Source organism: Leopardus geoffroyi, chromosome D1 (genome assembly GCF_018350155.1).
Source record: "Leopardus geoffroyi isolate Oge1 chromosome D1, O.geoffroyi_Oge1_pat1.0, whole genome shotgun sequence".
Lineage (NCBI taxonomy): Eukaryota > Metazoa > Chordata > Mammalia > Carnivora > Felidae > Leopardus > Leopardus geoffroyi.
Window position 1 is genome coordinate 67,337,299 of NC_059329.1, and position 27,143 is coordinate 67,364,441.

The 27,143-nt window shown below is 41.8% G+C and overlaps 1 protein-coding gene and 1 long non-coding RNA gene across 22 annotated transcripts in view; one reads left to right on the forward strand and one right to left on the reverse strand.

Annotated features, from left to right (window-relative positions):
• LOC123601373 overlaps positions 1 to 27,143 on the forward strand; it is a 107,723-nt gene that overhangs the window by 50,771 nt on the left and 29,809 nt on the right. Inside the window, exon 3 of the long non-coding RNA XR_006714065.1 lies at positions 8,662 to 8,792. This is a non-coding gene — a long non-coding RNA (uncharacterized LOC123601373). The remainder of the gene's footprint in view (positions 1 to 8,661; positions 8,793 to 27,143) is intronic.
• The window catches only part of IRAG1 (inositol 1,4,5-triphosphate receptor associated 1), a 122,150-nt gene that overhangs the window by 8,183 nt on the left and 86,824 nt on the right, over positions 1 to 27,143 (reverse strand). For 12 of the 21 annotated variants that reach the window (XM_045484495.1, XM_045484491.1, XM_045484490.1 and 9 more), the window contains 9 exons: positions 26,180 to 26,210; positions 23,676 to 23,816; positions 23,057 to 23,188; positions 20,747 to 20,888; positions 14,418 to 14,467; positions 13,778 to 13,885; positions 11,345 to 11,409; positions 2,002 to 2,118; positions 460 to 594 (listed from right to left, as the gene is read on the reverse strand). In XM_045484495.1, coding sequence (XP_045340451.1) covers positions 460 to 594; positions 2,002 to 2,118; positions 11,345 to 11,409; positions 13,778 to 13,885; positions 14,418 to 14,467; positions 20,747 to 20,888; positions 23,057 to 23,188; positions 23,676 to 23,816; positions 26,180 to 26,210 — 921 coding nt within the window. Of the gene's footprint in view, positions 1 to 459; positions 595 to 2,001; positions 2,119 to 2,785; positions 2,864 to 11,344; positions 11,410 to 13,777; positions 13,886 to 14,417; positions 14,468 to 20,746; positions 20,889 to 23,056; positions 23,189 to 23,675; positions 23,817 to 26,179; positions 26,211 to 27,143 lie in introns of all 21 variants that reach the window. The other 9 variants (XM_045484484.1, XM_045484486.1, XM_045484477.1 and 6 more) reach the window with 2 other exon arrangements.

The following is a 27,143-nucleotide window of genomic DNA, read 5'->3' on the forward strand; positions in this document are numbered from 1 at the left end:
TATTTCCAATCCAAGTGGAACCTGTTGGAGACTCACCTTTGCCAATGAGTTGAGTGGGTCTCCTACCCCTATGTGTTCTCTCTGCTCCTGTTCCTGTAAGAAACCACCTCTAAGGCTTCATGACAGCTCCCTTAACCTTGGCTGTTTCATGGGAATATCTGGGAAATGAGCTAACTGTGGTTGGGCTAGGGGGGACTCCAGTCAGTTTCTTAGTCCTAAGTTCTTGATTGCTGTTGGCCTCACTCTTGACCACCTCTGACCCCTCAGCTCTTGAAAACATTTCTTTTTTAACTATTTTGGCTCCTTCCTCTGCTTCTTTCCCAAAGTAAGTGCCCTTCTTGGTTTCTATTGGCTGCTCACTTGGGCCCTAGACCCACTGTTTCCCTGGAGTAGCACCTCTCAGGATGCTGTGCAGTTAAATAAATTGTGACCCATTTCAGCAATGGCAAGGGCTCCAACCTGCTTCTTTGGTTCTTTTCCTCTTCCTCAGTTTCTTCTGCCTCTTCAGCTTCCTCAAGACTCTCACCTCTCTGTTCTTCTTCCTCTTCTTTCAGGTCTTGAAGCTCTTTGGTCTTCTTTAGACCTTCCTGGTATCTGCAGGGTGAAAAGGAACAATGGAGTCTGGAAAGGCAAGGCACAGAGCATCCTTTCCTGAGTTCCTAGAGGTGGGAACTTGAACACCTCCAATAATTATACACTTCCTGTAGTTCTACACAACAGGAAAAAGCTGGGAAGCTCCACTGAATCCCAAGGTGGCTCATGTCAGTGCAATTTCCCCTCATTCCTCACTCATCTTTCCTGTTTATATGTGAATATGTGGCAAAATTGACAGGGAAAAATGTAGGTGCAGAGTCTCCTGATTGGGTTCTTATCCTACAAAATATTCAGCAGGGAGAACAGTGTGTTTGCTTTCTGTGTAACCTGGATGCTTCAGCTTTTCGCCTATAAAATGGACAGGGTGGCCCCCATTTCATGGCTATGGGAATGTTTTGAGGCAGTGCCAGGCATATAGCTTGACCTAGGGAAGGTGACACCCATCACAATAGCTTGTTGGGAAGTTTTATGGAAGTGATAAGCACATACTAGGCCTAGGGAGGTACTCAGTAAATGTTTACAAAGTCAAAGGAGGTATTTACCCCCATACATGCTTAGTATAGAGGATAGTTGTGGGTAAAAAGATGGCTTCCAAAGAGACATCCTTCTGATGTTATTCTTCTAGGATCAGTATTACCCTGAACATATTCTTTTTGATTGTCCTACAGCTGAATGTTTAAGGCAAGCTCAGTTTGGCTAGGGAAATCCCACCACATTGTATATGACTGCCATATAGATGCCCACAAGTTCCATGTAAGTGGGAAGCTATGTCTCTCTCAGAAGCTGTGAAGACTTTCTTCACAGAAATGTGAAGAAATGTATGTGTAGAAATGGATGTGAAGAAAAGGATGCTATGCCAGAATTATGTTAGAGATAATTCTCTACCTGGCTGGACTTGGGCCCTCCTCAGTACTCCGTCCCCTCAGTGACTGACAGTGGGCCACAGTGTTACTGAAGCTCAATAGAGGACAGTTGGAAGTTGAGGGGACTCCAGTTTACAGGAAGAAGAGATGGCAGGGGAAGTTCTAAGAAGTAGAGTTACAGCTGCTCCTGGGATTGTTGGTAGCAATATGACTCCTCTGAGCACGTGTCAGGAAGCCTCAGGCACCACCAAGAGGAACCCACCCAGGGGCCTTAGTTCCAGACCATTCTGAGCAGTGGCATCCTGGTGGCTTTCTGCCTAAAAAGAGGGCAGTCTAATTATTGCCTAACCACACCCTCTCACCCTGCTTCCTCCTGTCCTTCCTGTGGAACAGTACTGCTCTTTTCAGTAGTTCCTTACTGAAGCAAGGAAGTCCTAGGGCCACTGGTTGCTTCCCTAAATCCTCTAAGAAACAGGAAAAGCACATGGCAAGGTATCTTCTGAGACCTACCAGGTGACCTCTGGGTGGACAAAGTCTGACTCACCCCTTGTTGTAAGCTTCTTCCTCCATCCTGGCCGTGGTCTCCTGGCTAATCTCCACGCAGCTCAAAGTTGGCATGGGAGCAGAGGCTTCACAATCTGGGTCTGCATTTGTCTTTCCACTAGTGAGAAGAGGGAAGTACAGGGTGTCCTTTCAGGGAAAGACTCGGTGTCTGAAAACCAAACCATGTCTTTGGCCTGATTCCTGATCAGAAGTGAGGAAACTCATTCTTGATTGAGTTCATTTCAATCCTTCTACTTTGAGACAAGATTTTATAAAGGTCCTCGCCCAAGAACCCTCCCTAGACATCCAAACATCAAATAATGTTTGAGTATTATCCCAGGTCCCTTTTTCTTCATGCTCTGAAATCCACCTTTATTCTTACTCCAGGAGATGCTATAAGTGGACAGATGGTTTTTGGGAGCTCCACAGCACTTAGATTAGGAAGATGGAGGTGGACCAAAATGTTCAGAGTTATTCCATTCCTGTAGTCCATCTTTTGCTTCATTCATTTAAATATCTACTGAGTACTGACTAAGTCACAGGCACCTTGCAATGTGCTAGGGATACATCAGATGATTTAAAAAAAAAAAAGCATTTTTCAACATGAGCTTAGCGGGAGAGAATGCCCCAAAAGAGGAAGGAAAAAAATATGTAGTTAATTATAGATTGTGATAACCTTTATGAAAGAAACAAACTCTGTGGTGCAGAAAACAATAAGGGGAGGATATTCTTAGATTGAGTGCTCATAAAAGACCTCTCTGAGGTGGAGTAACTGAAACACAGACCTGAAAGGTGAAAAGTCAGCCATATCTGTAGCAGAGGGGAGATCATCCTCGGGGGAGGTTGCAGGATATGTGCAGACCCTGAGACACAAAAGATGCAAAGATATTTGAAGAACTAAAAAGAGGCAATGAGGCAGGAGTTAGCTTTTGGACAAGATAAATTTTCCATGCCAGTAAAGTATCCAGGTGGAGATGTCAAGTAGGTAATTGGATATACCAAAGTGAGTTGGAGAAGAGCTCTAGAGGCTAGAGATATCGTTTGGTGTCATCAGAATATAGATGACATTTAAAGCCAGGGGAATGGATAAGATTGTCTAGGGAGACAGTATGAGGAAACATGAGAAGAGGACCCAAAACCAAGCTGTGAGCAGCTCTGCTGTTAGCTCAGGTGGAGAAAGAACCTACAGAGGAGACTGAGGAGTAGCAGCCAGAGAGGTAAGTGGAAACCAGAAGAGTTGTGAAGTCCTGGGAACCAAGAGAGGAGAGCATGTCAAGGAGGAAGAGTTAAGTGTGTCACACATTCACTTCTGAGAGTCCACGTCAGATGAGTCCAGAAAAAGTGATTATTAGATTTGATAATATGGAGGTCAAGAGGAGCTTTAGTGAAATGATAGGAGCCAAAGACAGATTGAAATGATGACAAAGAGGAAGATCTAGACACAATAATTTGATTGGAAAGGAGAGTAAAAGAGTGTGTTGTGAAGATACATAGCTGAAGAAGTGGGTCAAGGGATGAAAGCACATTTGAATTTGGATATAAATGTTCCAGTCGAAGGGATGAGAGAAAGGGGATGACCAAAGGAACAAATTATTTGAAAAGAGAGGTAGGAAAGACCTACCTTAGAAAGGTAGATAAACTTTCCTCCAAAGGGAGGAAAGAGATTGAAGATGGTGGGCTGGGGATCTGGTGAAGGAAGAGGAGAGGGCTCCTATCTAATAGCTTAAATTTTCTCTATAAAATGTAAGTAAGACAAGGTCATATGCTGAGAGTGAGTAGCAGAGAGGCCTAAGAACGTTTGAGAAGAGAGGAGAAGGTATGAATGAGTCATGTGAGAAGGAGGAAAACAAATATGCTAGAAAATCATAGTAGGATGGCTGGCAGTGCTAGGAGTCCATTTGAAGTATGGGAGCATGAGTTTAAAGGAAGTATCCTGATGGCCATGCCTCCCCTATAAATCCTGCAGCCCACCTACATGTCTGAAATCCCAATGGGAGTCATGTCTTGGAGGAGCCCTCAAACAAGGCAAAACAGTGAGCTGAGCTTTTCAGCCAGGACTCTGAAAGACCGCAGCTGCTATCTGCCCGCACCTCTCAGATAGGCTTTACGAATGAGCCTTATATTTTCTCATTCTTGGCATCAGTTTCCCACCTCATAGTTTTCCTCAGACCTTGTAAAATTTACATTTCATCAGGATGGAAACCAAAACCCATTGTGAACAAGAAAGATAACACTCTAAAAATATCAGCTATTCATAACATTTCTCCTTTTGCAAATTACATTATCCACTCCCTTCCATGTGACCTTTGCCTAATGTGCAGTTTCCTATTTGTGCAAATGATTGGAACAGAGAAGAAAAACATAGTTACAGCCAAGGGCAGGGAAAGCAATTCTTTTATGAAATATATTTATATATTAGGAATGAAATAGTGATATCAGGCTTTTAATTTCTTTTACCTGCTGCTGACAACCTAAGAGGTTAGTGACAAACATGCATGAAGGAGGATAGTGGAGTGTAGAGGGAAAGAACTTACATGAGAACCCAAACATGGGTTCAAATTCCAGCTCCAATATATGCAAATTCTTAACTCTTACTGAACTTTAGATTCTTCAACTGTAAAATGAGGATAATATTATATGTACCTGATGATAGTAGGATAGGAATTAGTGAAGAAATGAAAGGGGCACCTGACTCAGTGAATTAAGTGTCTGACTCTTGGTTTTGGCTCGGGTCATGATCTCACCACTCACGAGTTCAGGCCCTGCATTGGACTCTACACTGACACTGTGGAGCCTGCTTGGGATTCCTTCTCCCTCTCTCTCTGCCCTTCCCCCACTCACTCTGTCTCTCTGTCTCAAAAATAAATAAACATTTAAAAAAAAGAAATATAAGTAAATTTTTCGGAATATGTTACTCAACTGATATTTATTATCATCATCATCATCATCATCATCACAATTAGTTATGTTACAAATTTATTGGTAAATTTTGGGAGCAATCTGAGGTTCTTTCAAACCTGATCCATAAAAATATCCAAGCTGATAAATACCAGGTGATTATTTACATCTTTAATGGAGAGCTTGATTTATATTACTCTGACATTTCAGAATCAAAGGAATTCAAACTTTCACTGTCCTCAGGTCACTGCTCTCTGGAGACTAAATCTTTTCCCTGGTAGATCCAGGAAACCCATTTCAGTGACCCTTTAAACATATGGGTCTTCTGTCCAGAGTTCAACTGACCCAGGTTGAGTTGATCACCCTGTCTGACTCAGCTCACCTCTGGGGATTTAGTTCTTAACATGCTTTTACATACATCCTCTCACTTGACCCTCTCAATGATAAGAGCTAACATTTATCTTATGTATCAGGCTCTGTGGTAAGATTTCACTTAAGATTCATGAGTGACCCATGAGATAGGTAATACTATGGTTCTCAGTTTGACAGGTGAGGAAACCAAGGCTCAGAGAGGTTAAATCACCAGCTCAAGATTACACAACCAGTGTGTGGTAAAGCTTGAATTTGACCCCGTGCAGCCTGACACCTGGCAAATGACTTGTGTAAGTTCACATTATTGGTGGTTAGTGGGCCTGGCTGGGAATCTCACTTTGGTCTCTAAATTCTTGTCAAGGTGCATTTCCCACAACTTCTTGAGCTCTCCCTTTCAATAGAAGTATTTTTCTGGGGCTCTGAGTGGTGTGTGAGGTTTCACGGTCCCTGCTGAGTGAAGCTATTCTTGCCCTTATGCTGGGCCATGGCTTAAGACACTGCCCTTCTTTTAAAGGGTGCTTGTTTAAAATGTGAGATGGGTTGGGAGAGCCTGTGTTTTAATAATGGACATTGAGTGGGAAGTAGGGGAAACACACAATATGTAAAATGTTTGTTATTATCTCTAGACTCTTAGATTGAGCTAATCATTCCTTACATATCTTCTCTAACTACCTGGAGGTTTCTTGCTGTGTATCTTTAAGACTCAGATCAAATACCGTCTCCTCTGTGGAAGCTTTGCCAGTGTTTTCACCTCTCCTGTATCTTCTGTTTAAAGGTGATCTCTCCTTTCCTCTATGTCCTCATGGTACTTCTGTTACAGCATAACTCAGAAAGAGGGCATTTTTATGTTTTATATACATGTCCGTCCTCCATATGACTGGGATCACAGGGAGAGAGACTGCACTTGAATTATAATGGTGCTTAGCATACAGTAAGTGCCTTTAAGTGTTTGTTGAGTTACACTGGCTTCACTGTGGCTTATCCAATCTGCCTATTAATCTTGTAAAATGGGCAGGTACTTTCTGTAAATGGCTATTTCCTGAGAACCCAGTGTTTGGATTGAGCCGAAGGAATCTCTATTCATGGCTGTAAACTTGGAGCTGAGCACAGCCTGTGCCCACCCTAGAGATTTCTGGGCCAAACACTCATGGATCTTGGCATCTATTCCCAGCCTGAATTCTTGCATGCTTTCTCTCTGGGATGATTCATTAAAATGAGGCTCATTGTTTTCTCATGTCCACTGGGTCAAAAATGTTTGTCATTGTGCTCAGTTCTCAGTAATGCGAGGGCCTCTTTAGTCAAAACGTATTGTTTAACTGGGAGGTATGTGGTAAACAATATTTGAAAGTGACTGCAATTCTTTCCAGTGGACAGATCTTACCTTTTTGGGTTCAGTGATGTCTCTAAGCCACTCCCATTGCCATGACCCTCTCAGACAAGCTCAGCCAGGGGAACTAAGCTAGAAGACCTTCCTTATTCCTGTTACTCAGTCCCAGATTCCTGGGGTACAATACTAGTTGATGGAGGGCCAGTTCATTCCAGAATACTATCAGCAAAGGGGAGTTGTTTACTATACATATTTGATGTCATAGAGAGCCTTTAAGCAATTTACCCTGGCTGCTTCAAAAATGTAGAAAAGTATTTATTTTAGAGATTATAGTGAATATTTCTCTGTGATATATCATTATAATGACTCTTTTTATGAAACGAATGCCATATATCATTCACATCCATGATTTTTCTAATCCCTCAGTGAACTGCTCTGTGTACACTCTCTGCTCTCACCCCACACTACTCCATGGCCAGCCAGTCATCAGGCCATTCACAGTAGCTCACAAGGCTTCTTATAAAAATAGCCTTTAAATGCATCCTGTTGTCTCCAGTCATACTGAACTTCTTTCCATTCTTCTAGTTGGAGGGTCTATTAAGAGATTAAAAGCATGAGTTCTGCTATCTACTCAGGCAAGTGATTTCTCTGTTTCAGTTGCCACATCTGTAAAATAGGGATAGTATATCTACCTCAGGGGTGTATTGTAAAGATTAAATGAGACCATTGATGTAAAGCAACTAGAATAGGACTTGGCATAAAGTAAGCATGCTGTAAATAATAATAGTAATTGTCACCACCATCATTATTATAATTCCTTGACTACTCCATTTCTTGCCTCAGAGCCTGGAACATTGTTAAACTCCAGTTCACTTGGTTAAACTACATAGCCTTCAGGTTTAAAGGCTTTTACTTTATTTTTTTAATTAATTAATTAATTAATTAATTAATTTTTTAACTTCTTTTTTAACGTTTCTTTTTGAGACAGAGAGAGGCAGAGCATGAACGGGGGAAGGTCAGAGAGAGAGGGAGACACAGAATCAGAAGCAGGCTCCAGGCTCTGGGCCATCATCAGCCCAGAGCCCAACGTGGGCCTCAAACTCACGGACCGTGAGATCGTGACCTGAGCTGAAGTCGGACGCTTAACCGACTGAGCCACCCAGGCGCCCCATTTATTTATTTTTAAATTTTTAATTAAATTTGTTTTTTAATTTACATCCAAGTTAGTTAGCATATAGTGCAACAATGATTTCAGGAGTAGATTCCTTAGTGCTCCTTACTCATTTAGCCCATCCCCCCTCCCACACCCCCTCCTGTAACTCTCTGTTTGTTCTCCATATTTATGAGTCTCTTCTGTTTTGTCCCCCTCGCTGTTTTTATGTTATTTTTGCTTCCCTTCCCTTGTGTTCATCTAATCTGTGTCTTAGAGTCCTCATATGAGTGAAGTCATATGATATTTGTCTTTCTCTGACTGACCAATTTTGCTTAGCATAATACCCTCTAGTTCCATCCACATAGTTGTGAATAGCAAGATTTCATTCTTTTTGATTGCCGAGTAATACTCCATTGTATATATATACCACATCTTCTTTATCCATTCATCCATTAATGGACATTTGGGCTTTTTCCATACTTTGGCTATTATTGATAGTGCTGCTATAAACATTGGGGTGCATGTGCCCCTTTGAAACAAAAGGCCTTCACTTTAAAAGTACATTCCTAGAGGAAACATTTTCTGAGGCTCACCTCCCCCCACCCATAGGAAATCTGGGTTAAGGCACTCATTGTGTGTTGTTGCCTTAGCAACCTGTACTTCCTTATGGTATCACATTGTATTATACTGGGCTGTTTCCCATATGCCTTTCCCATCAGACTGTGAGCTTCTGAGTGCATTTTAGATGCTTAGACCTTGGTGATTAATTGTTGAGGATGACAGAATAAAAGTCTATGAATAAATAGCTCTTCCTACTTGGGGAACTCATTGTGAGCTTTATTCTGTTTTCTGTTTTAATCTTTAAGATTAACTTTAAATATTGCTCTCTATATCTTCCTCTAATTCTACAGGTCTCTAGACTTTTGTTGAGTGAAGAACAATTTACTATGAGGTAACCTACAAAAACAACACTCAGAATTCTCTCAAATCACATTGGTCAGTACAACCAGCTCTCAGATATTTGGTTGAGAAGCAGCCACAGGTAATTTCATCTTCTTATCATTTTTCACATGCTTAGTCACTTCCCTTCCTGCTTAGTTAGTTACTGTATACTTAGGGAAATGTGAAATCACTTTATTTTATTTTTTTTTCAACGTTTATTTATTTTTGGGACAGAGAGAGGCAGAGCATGAACAGGGGAGGGGCAGAGAGAGAGGGAGACACAGAATAAGAAACAGGCTCCAGGCTCTGAGCCATCAGCCCAGAGCCCGACGCGGGGCTCGAACTCACGGACCGCGAGATCGTGACCTGGCTGAAGTCGGACGCTTAACCGACTGCGCCACCCAGGCGCCCCTGAAATCACTTTAAATCAAGTTCATTGTAACAATCTAGAAAACAATGTATATTAACTAATAATGTATTTTTTTCTCTTTAACACTATGGAGAAGGTAGCTAGAATTGACTGTACTTGTGTTAGAATAGAGGATATGAACTTATTTTCAGTCACAGATTGCCTCATTGTTAGCCTGTTGGCAATCTATTAATGTTTCTAGTTTCATGAATTCAGATGGAAACCACTTAGCACCTTTTATAAATCTAGAGCAGAAAAGTTATTGTTAGTCTTGAACCCCTCCTCTTTGAATATGTCCTCCCCTTTTTGCAGCCATCCTTATAGGCTGGGTATATCCCCAATAGCCACAGCATGGGTAATATATCATGGTGGTCTCTTTGGATGGAAAAGGGTGAACTGTAGATACCTTCCTGGAGCTTATTGCTTGACTTGTCTCTATCCTCACCCTTGGAATGGTGATGCCACTACTGATCCTCATCCTGTTGTCATTTCTGATTTGGGGCTGATGCTTTGCTGTCCTTAATTTCCATCTCACTTTCTCCTACCAAGGATAGCTCAGATTCTTGATGATCCCCACTGCCTCAGACCAAAGCTCTCAGCTGGCCTGAGCAATAGTTCTACAGAGTCTAGGTCCTGATCCATCATGATTAGAGTCTGTTTCAAAGAGTTAGGACATAGATCTTTTGCCTTTGTTGATTCTGTAGGCTAAGAATGGAGAGCCTTATTGGTGACTCTTCTGGAGAAGGGGTTTGTGTATCCAAAGGCAGGATTGGAAGGGAGAATTTTAGTGTGCTTTTCACTCAGGGAATCAAATGACCATTTTTGGAGAGATTCAGAGATCATGGAGTAGACATTATGACTCTATGGACTTGGTAAGTTTCTGTAACCTTGGTTACTTCCACATGGTTGTTAGTTTGTCACCCCTTTTTAATTTCTTTGTAATTATCAAGAAGCCAAGGAAACAAAGAAAGAAACAAAAGTACCCTATGCAACATGAAGGAACGGTAAGCTTATACAGGGTGAGGTATCAAAGTGAGGAGTTCCTAGACAAACTTCAAGACTAAAGTGGGATGAGTCATTATGGAGTGATAGGTTGGTGGTTGCATATACTGAGAGGTGAGCAAAATAGACTGATTCTGGGAGTGGGGAGCTTGGGAGGTTATCTATAATGAAAAGGGGCCCAAACATAGACTTTCCTTGCCAAGTCAAGCAAAACTATTCTAACAGCAATGAAAAATGAAGAACTAAAGCTATCTTAAGGCAAAGAAGAAGGAAGAATAAAGGTGTATGTTCTACCAAGTGAGAAAAGACACGAGGGAAAATTCTGAGAGGTGACAGCTGTGATCCAGATGTTTTCCAGCAAGCAAATGAAAGAATTTGAAAAGCAAGTTATAAACTCTTCTGAGTGTGTAGAAACAGTCTGCCTTTCTCTGGCTGAGGATGAAAAGACCTGAAAATTGCATAGATGCCTAGAAAAATTAAGCAGAGCAGACACTATTCATTGCCAATCCAGAACTCACTCTCCTATCTGCTTCCTAACAGCCATGTGATTTTGCTCAGGAATTTACTGTTCTTCACAGAGCCATCTTGCTTCATGGGAAACTGACCCTCGGTCCCCATCTCCAGGGCACCATTTAAGCCCATGATGACAATCCCATTCCCAAAGCCTGTGTTTAGTTTAGGAAGGAACCATATTCCAAATTTACTAAGGAAGACTTAAAAAATGTTTCTGGGTTTGTCCATAAAAAAGAAGCATGAGAAGAGATAGTCCTGTTATTCTTTTCATGTCTGGATGGAATACCTGAAAATAGTAGCCATTTGCCACAAGCCTGCTGATGAAGTCAACATACAAAGTGAGCAGAAGCAAGGAAATTGTAGAGGCCGAGCTGGGGCCCTGCTGTACTACACCTGGAAATGATCTACCTCTGGACTTACTTTTTAAGCCTCTTTGAGTTGGGACTTTCTTGTATCCGTAGCCCAAAGAATTCTAACCAACAGAGAAGGTTTCCATCTCCTCTGGGCTCTTCTGAGATCGAGATACACTTGGACTCAGCTATAGCATGTTCCTGGTCCAGATTGCAAACTGACTCTGAAATCTTTGTGCGTCTCAGAGTCCCACTCAGTTCCCTTAGAACTTAATTTGCTTTCCATCACTTTTTAAGAGTAAAGTATGGGAGGAAAGGTGAGTTAGGGAAAATTTCCTCAGAGATCCCCAAAGTTAAGAGGAAAATCAACAAACTTACTTTTCCAAAAGTGCAGGCAGTGCTGAGGTGGCAGGTAGGTTGCCTTTCCCATTGGTTGATTCTGACTGAATGAAAAATAGGAGACAGGCAATTGAAGATCAGCTAGGAAGGAAGAAGCCAGAGCTGCTAGGTCTCTGATAATGCTGGGAAGGGGTTGCTGCCGTCCCACCTCTTCCCCTGCTTTCTAATCTGCATCAAGCCCAAACATTGGCTCCATTCCTTAGTGCCCCCTGAGGCCCATGCAACTTGCACCTTTTACTTCCCCTCTTCCAAGTTTTCATGAGTGAAGAATTTACATCTTGAGGCTCCCTTCTGGAGGGGAGCCATCCAGTTCTTAGATGGTTGTTTACTGACTTGGACTGAATATCAGCAGGTCTCCTACCAAACACAGGCCCATCACTGCCCTGGAGATGTAGCTCCAAGCACAATCCTCAGGAGATCCCTGTCATTCCTAAAACCCCAAGCCATCAGAAATGTCTTTATAATAAATTCCATAGGACTACCACATTGTTTTGTTGTAATGGATTTGGGTTAAGAAATGGTTTTCAAATCTGGCTGCACCTTAGAATCACCTGGGGGAGATTTTTTTAAAGTACTGATCCAATTCAGAATCTTGGGATGAGGCCTGGGCAATGTTTTAGAAGTACCCTCTGTGATTTTAACACATATCCCTGGTTGCCAACTTTTAGCCTAAAGGAATACACAGTTGACCTTTAAAAAACACGGGTTTGAACTACTCAGGCCCACTTACACAGATTTTTTTTTTCTATAGATACAGTACAGTACTATAAATGTATTTTCTCTTCCTTATGATTTTCTTAACATTTTCTTTTCTCTAGCTCACTTTATTATAAGAATACAGTATATAATACATATAACATGCAAAATATGTGTTAATTGACTTTTTATGTTATTGGTAATTATGGCTTCGGATCATCAGTAGTTTTGTGGGGATCAAAAGTTATATGCGGGTTTTTAACTGCATGGGGGTGGGTGTCCCTAACCCCTGCATTTTTCAAGGGTCAACTGTATCTTTAGAAAACATATTCTTACATTTAGTATAGTACCAGAAATAGGTCTATTAAACACATTAACTGGCCCTCCCTAAGCTCCTTTAAAAAAATTTTTTTTAGGTTGCTTTGTTTTAATGGGTGATTTGGGAGTTTAGGTTAGTTTCATAGATGATTGAAAAAGAGGTGAAAGAAGCTACTGCTACCTATTGGCTCAAAAGAGCTTGAATCTATTTTATCTATTGCTTACACAATCAGATTGTTTCCTTATAGAGTAGTGCTAGGCATGGACACAGAATAGAGAAGCAACTGAAGAAAGAATTAGAAGAGTTTGACATAATATTAGCCAGATCCACAAAAGCCTGGGATGTAGAAAATATTTTGTCATATAGGAACTGTGTATGTTTAAAACAACTGAAATGAATTTTTTCCTGATTAGTAGCAATATATTCTTATTATAGAGGTATAAAAAGGCATTGAGAAGAAAATAAAAATCACTTGTGGTTTTATCATTGCCCAGAGATAACAAGTATTAATAGTCTTACAGAATTCACTATCTCTACAAATAGAAAATATACTTCTTTAAAAAACCCCTATAAAACAGAATTCTACTGTATATACTGTTTTTAAATTCCTTTTTATTAATAATAAATTATGGACATTTTTCATGTCATTTTTAACTGCATAGGAACCCCTTTTAGGGCCAAGTATATTTAATCAATCTCTTATTAAATGGGCATTCCAGTAGTTTCATTTCTTTTTTTTATATTAAATATAATTTATTGTCAAATTGGTTTCCATGCAACACCCAGTGCTCATCCCAACAGATGCCTCAATGCCCATCATCCACTTTCTCCTCTCCCCCACCCTGCTTCAACCCTCAGTTTGTTCTCAGTATTTAAGAGTCTCTTATGGTTTGCCTCCTTCCCTCCCTCTCTGTAACTTTTTTTTTTTTTTTTGCCCCTTCCCCTCAGTAGTTTCATTTCTTAATGCTGCAAAGAATTGATGTAGGATAACATTGGGTTTAAGAACTCAGGCCCTGGAATTAGAAAACCTAGGGTTAAAAGCTCAGCTCTAACACTTATTACACAATGAAACCTTCAGGTATTTAAACCCATTGCAGAATGGAAGAAAAACATCATGCCCACTTTAGAGGATTGTGGCTTAAACATGGAAAGAAATATGATTTGCAAAGAATACTCTTTGAGCAGCCAGCATCTTGCTCAAGGATACCGAGTCTTCTACTCAGGGCAGTGGAAGACATGGGACGTGGTCTATATTGAGCTTTTTAGCCCATACTCTAGAATCTGTGCTGGGAATTTCCTCTCCTTTTTGATCTTGCTGCCACATAGGCCACTCCCCATAGTAGTGACCCTAAGGGAGAGGTTAAAGAGGGTTGGGAGGTGGGCATCATTATACTCACCAGGGCTGGTAAGGAGGGGATGGGTGATGAGCTGGAAGATTGGCCAGGCATGTTCAGGGCATTAAACTTGGGAACCACTGCAACACTGACCCTCCGACGGGGCATGTTCTGTGGGAAGAGAAGTGACCAGGCCCACTGTCATGGAGGGAACAGCATCCACAGTTCAAAAGGCCTGGAAAATTCCTACTAGTTCCTAATGCTGCAATTACATTCACTGGACATTTTGGCTTTGGGGTGGTGATGGTGTTGGGGCTTGGTGTGGAAAGAGTGGCCAAAGTTGACCCAAGTTTTCTGTTAGTGGTGAGTGATTTCTCAACATGTTCTTATTTTAGATTATATCCTGAAGAAATGGAAAAGAAATGACCCCCAGTCTGGATAACATCCTGGATAGTGTATGAAAAGTCTAGGAATACCAAGGTTTATGCATCATTTCGTATTCATTTGGGGGATGGTACAGTCAGAGAAACCATGAGCAAGAGAAGGTTGAAGGATGAACTAGCAAGTGTGGTAAACTGAATTAGAGACCCTGTCCAGAGGTTCTCTGGCACCTGTAGATCCAAGCATGAATGACTTTCTGGGTGACTGTGGCAACGTCTCTTGTAATCCCTTGGGAGCCCTGGTATTCCTTGAACATGCATACCTTTCCCAGTGTGAGGGACATGGACCGCGCTGTTCGAGGGACCCCATCTTCTGCAGCAAGAGGGAACAGAGAAGAGAAGTCAGGTAAGTTTTCAGAGTAGGCTCCAGCAGAAAATGGGTAGCCAGAAACTAAGCTGAGATATGAGTTTATCAGAACTGTCCCTCAAGGAATAGTTTAAGAGCCTAAGTGATGGGAACACTGAGTTTGACACTACCCCCTGAGACAATTATCTGTAGAGTGGGAATTTTCTGGACAGAATTTTTATCCTAACTCCTCTGGGCACTATGAGAAGCCCATCTTGGACCTCTGATATCCACCTAACACCGCTGCACAGTCTCTGGTAATGCCCTGATGAGTATGTGAAAAACTACTCATAGCGATACCAAGGCTTTGGGGTTATTTCTTGCTCATTTAAGGGACATGCAGTCAGTGAAATTATGAGCAAGGAAGGTGTGGTATCAGTAAATAATGGAAAATTGTTGACAAAGTGGTTTTAATAAGTCATCTATAAAAAATTTGGAACAAAGGAAACCAGCACCCTGTATTTTCATCTCCTTAGTACATACATTAGATAATATATTTTATATAAAATGTTTTCTACCACATCTGGATAATACTGCCACCAGAAAACACTAATATGTGCAGAGAAATGTTTTTGAAAGCTCAATTCAGTGTCAGTTTGACCAATATTATCTAGCTTGTATATCTGTTTGTCCCTCATATCCATGTATTTTAGGTATGTCTCTTAAAAAGCACATTTCCCCCCTTGTTTTTCTATTTACCTCACTTCATTAATTTTTTTTTTTTTACTTACCACCCCTTCCAGCCTGCACATTGGTGTAGAAGTTATGCATTTTAGTTCTAATCTTTAATGTACCCACCTAAATTTGTAACATATTATGTGACTTTATGTTTGTTTGTTTGTTTATTTATTTATTTATTTATTTATTTATGAGAGAGTACAAGCAGGGGAGAGGGGCAGAGGGAGAGAGAAAGAGAATCTTAAGCAGACTCGATGCATAGCACAGAGCCTGATGAGGGGCTCAATCCCATGACCCTGAGCTCATGACCTGAGCCAAAATCAAGAGTCAGATGCATCACTGACTGAGCCCCCCAAGCGCCCTCATATTACATGACTTTAAATTTTTAAATTAATCATGATTTCTATTCTTTTCCTAATTAGACCTTAAAACAATAACTCCCTCAAACTTCAAATTATGTTGCTTTTCAGTAGTTTTGTTTACTTTGTTTTTGTAATCCCATATTATTATGATTATTGTTTTCAGTGCTGAATGCTTGTTTAGATTTACCCCCATTTACAAATGTCTGATCACCATTACCTCTTGCATCCTCCTCCTTTCTTTTTTTTTTTTTTTTTTTTTTAATTTTTTTTTTTTTCAACGTTTTTATTTATTTTTGGGACAGAGAGAGACAGAGCATGAACGGGGGAGGGGCAGAGAGAGAGGGAGACACAGAATCGGAAACAGGCTCCAGGCTCCGAGCCATCAGCCCAGAGCCTGACGCGGGGCTCGAACTCCCGGACCGCGAGATCGTGACCTGGCTGAAGTCGGACGCTTAACCGACTGCGCCACCCAGGCGCCCCATCCTCCTTTCTTTTGATCTTGATTTTATTCTTTCCTAAGCACACCCTTTAGTTATTCTTTTGGCAAGGGTCTGTAATAGGTAAACTTTCTGAGTTGTTGTCTCAAAATATCTTCACCAGGCCTGTAGGCTTGCATCATAGTTTAGCTGGCCCTGTTTTCTCTAGGTGGACAGTTGTTTCTCTCAGCTCCTTGAAGACTTTTACTTCATTGTCTTTTGGTACCACCATTGCTATTCAGAATTATCTGTCTTTTGTAAATCCTCTGTCTTCTCTCTCTGGTTACTTTTAAAATTTTTACTTCAGGGGCGCCTGGGTGGCGCAGTCGGTTAGGCGTCCGACTTCAGCCAGGTCACGATCTCGCGGTCCGTGAGTTCGAGCCCCGCGTCAGGCTCTGGGCTGATGGCTCAGAGCCTGGAGCCTGTTTCCGATTCTGTGTCTCCCTCTCTCTCTGCCCCTCCCCCGTTCATGCTCTGTCTCTCTCTGTCCCAAAAATAAATAAACGTTGAAAAAAAAAATTAAAATTTTTACTTCATCTTCTATGTGTTTTTATCTCTTCTGCTTGGAATTCACTGTGCTTTCTTAATCCAATGGTTCATGTCTTTCTTTAGTTCCAAAAAAACTCTTAGATTCTGGAAAACCTTTTTGCATACTTTCTCTCTCCCATTCTCCTCTTGTGGATCTGCTAATAAAGGTATTTGGAACTTTCTCATTTTATACTCTGTATCCCATATTTTATAATATCTTATAACATTTTTTTAGTATTTTTAAAAGGAAATATAAGTTTATTGAATATACCACAAAGGAGTCGTGGACAGGACAACAGAGGAGAGGCTGTCTGCCTTCTTTTATATTTTTGATTGATTTATCCCTCTGAACTGCACTTGGGTAACTTCTTCAAATCTATCTTCAGTTAACTAATCTTTGTCCTCAACTGTGCCCAGTCTGATTTAAATGTTGTACCAATAAACTAGGTTATGCTACCATAATAAACAACCCCAAAGTCTTAGTGGCTTATAACAATAAAAATTTATTTGTTTATGTTCATTTGCTTCTGAGTTGGCAGAAGGCTGTGCTCTGCATTTCCTCACTCTGCATTTCCTCAGACTAACGGAGGTTCTACTATTCTGGAGCAGTGATGGTTGTCATGTGAGGAAGAAGAAATATAAGGCAAATTACACACTAGTTTCTTAAAGACCTCAGCTCAAAGGTGACACATATCCTTCTGCTCACATTTTATTTGCCAAATCACACGGCATTCACCTAACATGGCATCACCTAACTTGGGAGAAGTGTGCCCAAAAGGAGAAGATCTAGAATCTCCACTATAGTAACTACCTCCACTATAGTACCTACTATACCTAATATACTGAGTTTTTAATTTCCATTCCTCATATCCTCATTTCTAGGAGTTCTTTCCTTTTTTATTTTTATTATTTTATTTTTTATTCTTTTTTGATAATTTTAGTTTATTCTCTTGTTTTTTATTCATTCTTTGATGCCTCTAATAATTTTAAACATATCTTTTAAAACTTATCAGGTTGTTTTATTTTCTGTAATCCTTAGGATATAATCCTGTTGTTTAGTGGATGATTCTTGTTCAAGGTAGATTGTTTTCTTATGTATTTTATAATTCTATACTGTAAAATAATCTTCAGTGAGGTTTCAGTGAGCAGAATCTTGTGTGTCCTGCGTGAAGGGTGTGCCTCTCCAGGGTGGCTTTATGTTTGTTTCTGACAGAGTCCCTATAGGCATCATTGTGATGTTCTTTTCAGATTCTCTGCATATTGCATCACAACTTCTGTCATGGCATACACTTTTCCTACGAGAAAGGAGAAAGTATTTTTTCCTACTACAGGGTGAAACAGACTTCCTTGATTTGAGTCTCTGCTGTTTGAGGAGTGTTTTTTTTCTTGTTCAAGTTCTGTCTAAAGATGCAGTCTTGCAAAATCTTAACCTTCTGTAGGAGTCTCATAGTCAACTCTCAGTCATGGGTGTCCAAGACCTCATCTCAGATTGCATGCAAGTGCAAAAGCCCAGCACTGAGATGATTGAAGCTGACTCTTGTACCCAAGGAAGCTGCAGGTTTCAGTTCTCTTTTCTTTTCTTGTATCTGAGTATTTCAATTTCTTTTCCTGTGGATTCAGCTATTCTTTTAAACTAATGTTTGCTTTATTTTATCTAGCAGAAACATCTAAGCACTTGTGGTCAAGGAGTTTCAACTTTTTCAGTCAGCCAAAATAGCAGAACCAGAAAATATTTTTTATATATTGAAGCATTCATACAAATTAACCAAATGCTAATCTTACAAGTAGGCAAAAGATATAATTAGAGAATTTACAAAAGTAGAAATACAAATGTCCAAAAAACATTTGAAAAGGCCAAAAATACAAATTCAAACTATGAGATGAGATATAATCTTGACCCATCAAAGTCAAAAAAATTTTTTAAAGGAAAGGACAAGAATATCAATAGCACAATGAACTGAGCATTATTGTTACCCATTACATGGAAATATCAATATGTTATTTGAAAAGAGTTTTCTTGAAGAGCCTTATAAAATTTGCTTTCCCCCAGGCTAGTATTTACACTTCCAGAAATCCATCTTAAGGAAATAATCCAAAATGTAGGTAATCAGTATGTTTCATATTCAGAAAAAAATAACTGATGTTATTTTTTAAATGTGTAGCACCTTTCCTTAAATAAGAGATATTTTTACTTCACTGTAGTCTTCAGAGTCTCAGGCATAGACAAAGATTGCCAGTAGTCATGTAAAGGCTTAAAAACAAACATTATTAGGGAATGGTCATAGAGTATCCAACGGACACACCTGTTAGGTGGATGCTGGCTCCTCTACACGAGCCCAGGCTGAAAAACAATGCAGTGGGAACAAATATCTGAAAAACACTTATTCACCATTTGAGATTCAGCTACCATCTCCCTTCTTACTGTCAGCACATTCTCATATCCCCAGGCTGAATGTGGGACTCTGCAATGTGCTCCCCATAGGAACTTGCTTACTGCTGTCACTGGGATGATTCTACTGCTCTGCCTTCCCCACAGGCTGGGAGTTCCTTTGGATCTCAGTGACTGCGTGTCCTTTATTTCTATATTTCAGTATCATGTGGGGGCACATCAGAGGTGCTCAGTAAATGTCTTTAGAATGAATGAATGGGTAACTGCTCATTCCATAAATCTTGGATAAGGCAGTTTATAGGAGACCTTGTACCTTCCAGGACAATAATGCAAGAACCCATGTATTAGGATTTCTTTGGTGGCAACTTCCCCAACTCCTAACACTGACAGAGAGCAGTTTGCTATAAGCCCAGATGCTTGTGGATCAGGAGTTTGCTGTCAAGATCGAAAGCAGACAGTCTGGAGCATGTGTACACTGCCTTTTGACTCTGGAAAGTGTCACTGATATTCCCCAGGAAACTTGTGAAACCTCCTGTTTATAAAGGTTTCTCCATCTGTTATACTTTCCCTCCTCCTGCTCTTGGTAACCCGGATGTTTGCATTCCACAGGGATTCCTGTCACTAAAAGGTTTGTTTTCTTCTGCTAGTCCTATCCTCATCAGCCAGAGCCCAGACCCTGACAGCTCCCAAGCAGAGATCCTCGTCCAGGTCACTGTCCTCTTCGTCCTGGACTGCTGCAAGTGCCTCCTAACTTGTCTTTCTAGACATCAGTGTCTACATGCTCCTAATGTGTTGCCCACTCTGAAGTGGGAGAAATCTTCTAAAAATAGAATCTGACCATGTTATGTGGTGTAAACTCACCAGTGCCTCCTCATTGCCTTAAGGATAAAGGCCCAAATTATTAGCATGGCCTGGCATGTGGCCCTGGCCTACCAAGTCTTACCTTCAACCTGTCCTCATCACACTTCAACCACATCTAACTCTTTTGTTTCATGGTCTTCCCATCCCAACCCTACATCTTTGTATAGCTGTTTCCTCTACCCGGGAGATACCTCCCCTTCTTGCCTAGAGAACTACTATTTTTACTTTGAAACACTGCCCAGATGCTGTCCCTCTGTAAAACTTCCCTTGATTCCTTCAAGCAGAATCACCTCTGTGCTCCTATAGCAATTGTATAGAACATTTTTTTAAAAGATTATTTCTTTGAAACATGTGTCTTTCCCATGAATCTGCTACTTATCTCAGCAGTATCTCCTTTAGCCAGGCCCTCATGCCACCCCCACTGCCCAGACTCATCCCTTACCTGGACTATTGTAATAGCAGTTTTGTGGGTTTCCCTGTATTTGGCTCTACCCCAGTAATGTAACTGCCACACTGTAATCAGAAGGAATGTTCTGAATTCCATAAATGGTCATGTCATTTCCCTGACTAAAATCTATTGCTTTCTAGGATAAAGCTCAAATTCCTTAGTATGTGTTGGCCCCAAAGCACAAAGACTACAAAGTCTGAGGTCTGTCATTCTCATCAAGTAGAGTGAGCTCTTGCAGCCTGTGGGCTTCACATCAGTGGTCAACCGCTGTGGTTAATTGTGTCAGGAGTTGCTTTGGGACTGTTCATATTTTCTGGTTCCAGGTCTCTAGGCTCACTGAAGCAGCTGCTGTGAGGCCCCCATGGGCAGCACTGGGCAGGGGCAGTGATCCTTGCTCAACTAAAAGCATGTCCTTGGGCTGTACCAATAGATGTGATCCTGGCCTAGAGCTATCAGAGACCCACAATGCAAGGTCAAGATGGGGGCAGGAGCCCAGTTCCTTACCAGAGGGGCCGCAGCTGCGGCTTGAATTCTGATTTGCAAGTTTTTTAAACTCCATGAGCTCTGCATGGTCCTTCTCATACGTCCTCTTCAGATTCTCCACATACTGCATCATTACCTCTGTTGCCTTTGACATACGCTTTTCCTGAAGGAAAGGAGAGCATTGAGCACACAGGGAAGTTGGAGGAAAGGCTTGTTGGCACTTTCTTGCTCTGAGCTAGGCTCTGGGATGGGACAATCAAAAGGATACAGGAACCAATCTTAGGTGTAACTCTGCCCTCTAAGATTTTGCTGTCTGTGATGTGAGCTGAGAGGGGATTTAGGCACTTGCACTCAGGGAGGACAAGAACAAGCACAGCCACAATGCCTGAGGAGATGAGAGGTGGAGAAGTCCTCTCTGCAGAGAGAGTGGGTCAGGGAGGCTTCCTGGAGGTAGAGTGAAGTGGATGTGGGGTATGGGCAGCATCTGGGCATGAAGATATAGGTAGGAGAGACAAAAAGATTCAGGCCAGTGGACTCCAAGAATAAAGGTCAGGAAACAGAACATCACAGGGCTTGTACCTAAGTGAGGATCTATCCTTCAGACAGGAGTCTTTGAAGAGTTAAAGGGGTGCTATTAAGAATTATGCTGGGCTCAGTCAGTAGAGTATGCAACTCTCGATCTCGAGATTGTGAGTTCAAGTTCCATGTTAGGCATGGAGCCTACTTTTTAAAAAGTTTAAAGAATTATGCTGGAACAGTAGGCACATGTCAGGATTGCCTGGAAAACCAGTGGAGTACAGGTCATCCTACTTACGTAGAAATCTGTAAGCAGTTGGGTTTGTTTCCAACAAGAAAGGGTAGTTAGGGCTGAGTTGTGAAGGACCTTGAATGGAACACTAAGGAATTTGGACTTTTTCTGAAGGAAAAGAGCCATCAAATATCTTAAGGTAAGGAAGTGACATAGGCCACCAGTGGAGACTAGACTGAGGGGGTGAGACTGGTGGCAGTGAGTGCAACTAGGAAAGAGAAGACAAGTGCCAGGACCAGTCTGGTGGGACCAGAGAGAAAGATGAGGACCAACATGGAAGACATGGAAGTTAGGGGTGGGAAAGCCATGTGGAGAAGGCTGAAGACTTCTATGAACAGTGCAGGGGCCAAGAAACACATTTGGGAGGGCCATACAGAATGAGGAAGAGTTTCCCTTGCTTATCCTCATTGGATTCCTCGGTGAGCCTAGCCCAGGGCCTGCTGGCCACAGTGGGACATACTCAATGAGTATTCCCTAGAAAAGTTCCCTGCAGCCAGGAGCTGGGACCAGACACTTCCCTTGAGCTCTCCCTTTGTTGCTTCCCCCAGCCAGAGTGACTTCCTGGGCGAGCTGCTGAGTCAGGTGCCCTTTCCCCGGAAGAACACAGGGGTGGGGCAGCCCACTGGCTTGTCCTTCCTTCATTCTACAAGGACTGCTCTAAGCTCTACTCTAGGAACACCCTACTAATGCAACCAGTGCAGCAGGATAGGTGAGCACGGTACTAGCAATAGTGATAATAACATCTACGTAGTTTGCAAGTAACCCTCTATGGCAGATACTATCATCATCTTCATTGGCTGGAGAAGTTGGAACATGGAGAGTTCAGTATCTGGCCTGAGGTCACACAGTGAATCCTAGTGGAGCCAAGATAAGGCCTCAGGCAGTCTGATCCCATGACACCATCCTGGACCAGGGCAGTGCCCTGTGAGCTTTAGGACTTCAAAGTGGCTGAAAGGGAGCCAGATCTGGGCCTGCACCCCAGCTCTGCCACTACTTTTGCTTTTACCTTTCTGAAGCTTCATGTCTTCATCAGGGGGAAAGGATATTTACAGGATTGCTGGGAGGCTTAAATGAAACAAAGCAGTTTTTCCTAAAGCATGTTTGCCAAATACTAGTTCCATGGGAGTTAAATAGGTGTCTTATGAGAAAATAGGTATTTTATGGTCCTTCAGTCAAATACATTAGGGAAACACACTGGTAAAAATTAAACAGGCTTTTTCAGTATAGGATTTCTCAAAGCCTTGATGGTGCCAATATGTATTAGAAATATCCAAGAAAGGATGATAGTATGCAGCAGTTCCCAAACTTGCATGTCCACAGAAAGCTTTATCCAAGGAACACCTCAAAGGTTTAGTGGTCCACCAAAAATACTCTTAGTAAATAAAACACAATAATATCCAGATGTCTGGCACAAAGGAAGCCATCGATAACTGGTGTCTATAGTTGTCACTGCTTACATTATTGCTCTAGTTACTGTGGACAGAGCAGAGCTGGTCAGAGGGCTGGAATCTGGAGAGGCTTACCTGGCGGACGGCCCCCACCATCTCAGCTCGGCTGGAGAGGCGGGCAGCCAAGCGGTGCAGGACAGCAATGTCCTCCAGCAGTTTCTGGTAGGTCTCCCGGTGCTCACAGTGGTGCCATAGTGAAGCTGAGGACTGGGAAGTGACAAGGAACATCACTTGGGGTCCTCACATACCAAGACATGACTTGGGCTGTCACAATGAGCCCTGTTCCCCATCCTGGCTGAAAGGAGCGGCCTCTGCAAGGCCTGGGCTACACCTTCTTCTGGGGATTGGAGAATCCCAACATGGACACTCTATACATGGCTGGCCTGAAAGAAGGGAATCACATCCAGGCCTTTGGTTCCCAAGGTGCTCCCTTTGTCATCCCAGGTCACATAGACTCCTCCTGAGAAGCTGCTGAGGGTTTGGAGGCCTTACCACAGCCCTGAGGTAACCAGGCCTTTAGGTCTCTACCTCATTTCCTCTTAGCTCTCTGAGGAAGACTCTGTTTGGCTCAGGACCTTCACCTGATTTCTCATGTCAGAATACTCTAGTTGGTGACTAAGAAAGCAGGAACCCTGGCATAGCCCTAGGAGACAGTCCCTCCACTAGGGATTCTCCAATCAGGCTCTACAATTACCGTAATGGAAGCTTTGAAGTTTTCCAGTTCCTTCTCTGTGTTCTCTTCTGTCAGGTTACGTTCCCTTTCAGCCTGGTTAATTCTAGATTCCAGAGTGTAGCTGTCATTTCTAAAGGCCAAGGACAGTTGTACAAACACGTTCTGTTGGGAACAAGAGTGTGGGAGAGGTGCTAGGAGGAGTTATTACAGGGAATAAGGTCGCAGGTATGTTTCTTGCACGAGCATTTTACAGCAGCTCCTGGAACCAGTCACCAAAGCAGCCAGGTACAAGTGAAACTCTCCTTCATAGTAAACTGCACAAAAGATGGTGAAATAATAACCTAAGGTTCGTGCTAGGTCCTTTTCAGGACCAGAAGACCAAATGCATTTTACTGAAAATAATAAGAGAATAACACTTTACTTTTACCTGAATTTTAAGAAAATATCCTGTATTTAGGTTTAGGTAAACTCAGCTCATTGTGTAAGCAGTTTAGATTCATGCTAGGATTCATTGGATGTGTGTTTTGGAGGTTTTGCATAGAACCACTGTATTTAAAGAAACTCCATTTAAAATGTAAGACGTGTTGTCTTAAAGCAAACTTCAACCAGCATCTTACCTGAGTATTACAAATCCTATGTGGAAAGCAGCTTTAATAAGGTGTCAGGAGATTAAATAAGGCCAGGTATGATTCTGTTAGGAAAAGTGTCCTGGAACAAATATTTCATGCCAAAAATGCAGGATGCATGAATGAAACTTTGCAAGGTGGTTTGAGCAAACATGAAATTCCTGGTATAATAGGAAACTACTGAGGAGGAGAAATAGGCAGATGGCCTCTACACAGGAAACCATGGCCTTCATTTGCCCTGAGTCAAGAGATAGCAGATTTACACCCTTGGGGTAAGCTAACTCTGTCTGAGCTTCTGAAGTTCATGTGATATGGCCCATGGTGGGTAGACATCTCCAGACAGAGAATTTAAGGCCTTGAACTGACCCAATAACAACAATGATGGCACTATGGGAAGCTACTCCTCATTGAGCATCTACTATATGCTAGCACTGCTGTGAGTTCTGCACACCTTGGCTCATTTAACCCCACAAAAAGCCTCTGCAATAGGAACTGTTATGTCCACCCTATGGGTAAAGAGACTGAGACCAGAGAGGTCATTAACTTGTTTAAGGTGACGCAAGTAATAGAGCCAGGATTCAACCTTAGACTATTTGACACCTTAGACTATTCAACACCTGTGCTACTTTCATCATGCTGAGCACTGATTGTGTCAGCATACATCTGAGGACAGAAGCCAGCCATTAAACAAACCACCCACAGACCATCTTCACCAATGTCACTGGTTTAGTGGTCTCTGTGCTACCCAAACCTCAGTCCAGTCAGTTTATCAATAATGCTTACTGTTTAGCTTTCTATACCTGGGTTATTGCCTTCATGGAAGTGTGATATAAAGAGTCCTGAATTCAGACAGAATATTTGGGTGCCAGGGTTGGTTCTGCTAAGTGCTGGGTCTGGGACCTTGGGTAAGTTATTTCATCACTTGGTTTCCTCCTTTGTTCTAATTCCTGCTCTATCTGTTACTCTGAGCTGACTGGAGGATCAGCTGAAAGGATGGATAGGAATGTGTGATGAACAATGTCTGTGTGCAAGGTAATTGTTACTATCTGTGGCAGATATTTCACATTGTCTGTCTTCCTCTACTTATCCAGCCCACTGGGTCTCAGGAAGGGTATTTTAATTTTCTTATTATCAGTGGCAAACCATTCTATAAAGACTATAAAACCTTCTATCCTCCTAACCTGTGTGTAAAGACATTCTGAACTCATCCATGTTCTTCTTCCCTTCCTTCTATCTATTCCAATATAATTGTCTTGGAAACTAGTGCTGGCATCATAGGTCCTCACCACCTCACCTGGGACGTGTTCTCTTTGTCCATTTACCCCTTCACCACAATGAAATGAAGACAAGTTCCTCTCAGCTCACTCACCAACCCATTGGGATAGCATCTCTACAGAGACAAGGAGGCCCTAAGGGGAGTATTGGAGGAATCAGGGAAGGCTGGAGAGCTGACAGCACAGCCTCTCACCTTGGCTGAGCAAGTTTCCTTACATCTGGAATCCTCAAAAGGGAAATAACTTTTTCCTTTGGACCAAAGTTTAAAACTTGAAATCTGGCCAGCTGTTAATAATTTTGAAATAAATTTGATTGAGTTCTGCTGCCTCCCGGCTAACTTTGTGTATCTAAGTCATCCTTTTAAAAAGCATAAACCATCCTTGAAGAAATGTGGAATTTCCAGGCACATTCTTATCTCTGACCAAATTTGCCAAAATCTTCCTTTACCTGGGGTGGGAGTCTCAGCAGTTCAGTAGGGCTGATCTCAATGTCCATATTACCTAACAGTCATGTATTCTCATTTTTGTATACAATTGTCAGGGACAGGGGCTAGAGAAGGGAATGTTTTCTATAAACCCCATAAAACTCCAGCACTAAATTTCATAAAGCACTGGAATCACTTACCTCAACTTCCTTTTCAGTGAGCGGAGGGGCACTGTGAAAAAGAAAAGACATGCAAATGAACTGTGTCCAACCTATGAAATAAACCAGAAAGTGACTTTGAACAACCAGCAGACTATGTATGCCCAGAAATGTAGTAAGAAGAATTGGTGAGATGGAAAAGATGCAGGGTACCCTTTGTGTGAGCTCTGTAGTGATGAGATATTTGCCCAGACATTGACTCCTACAGAGGAAGTGTGGTGGAAAATATTAGATCCTGGGGTCAGTCCTCCATCAGCGCCTCAACTGTCTGGGACTTTGGACAAGTTACTTAAGTTTGCTCGTTTGTAAAATGGGAATAATATCTACCTTGCAGGAGTATTCTAAGGAATAAATGTATATACATACATATGTATGTATGTATGTGTGTGTATAAATGTATGTGTGTATATATTCACATATATATGACATCCACACATGTATATGTATAAATGTGTATATGTGTGTATGTATACATGTTTGTATATACATGACATCCACACTGAGTAGTCACTCAGAAGATTTAGCTATTATTATGACTAACTCACAGGCTTGTTGTAAAGACTCAGTCAGAAAATGCATATGCTATGTACTTTATAAACTGCACACATCTGATTAGCCTTTATAGTTTTGTGGGGGGGCTACTCAGGTCTGCAAAGCCAGGCCCTCCTCCTGTCTCTGAGGGTTGTGACAAGAGTGCAGGTGGGCCAGAGAATACAAGGTAGGAAAGAGTGGCCAGAGTTCCTCTCTACAGTGAGAACCGTCTCTACTGGGTGGAATTAGAGATGAGGCAAGAAAGTCCCAGCCAGCACAGAGGTGTCTTTCTGTGAGGTTCCTCTTCGTGTGTGGTTCCCACAGTTAGCCATCCTTTTGTCTGCACACTCACTCTGCTGCTGCTACTCTTGCTGGTGACTAAAGCTAGTCCTGTTCTGAAACCCAGACAACGTAA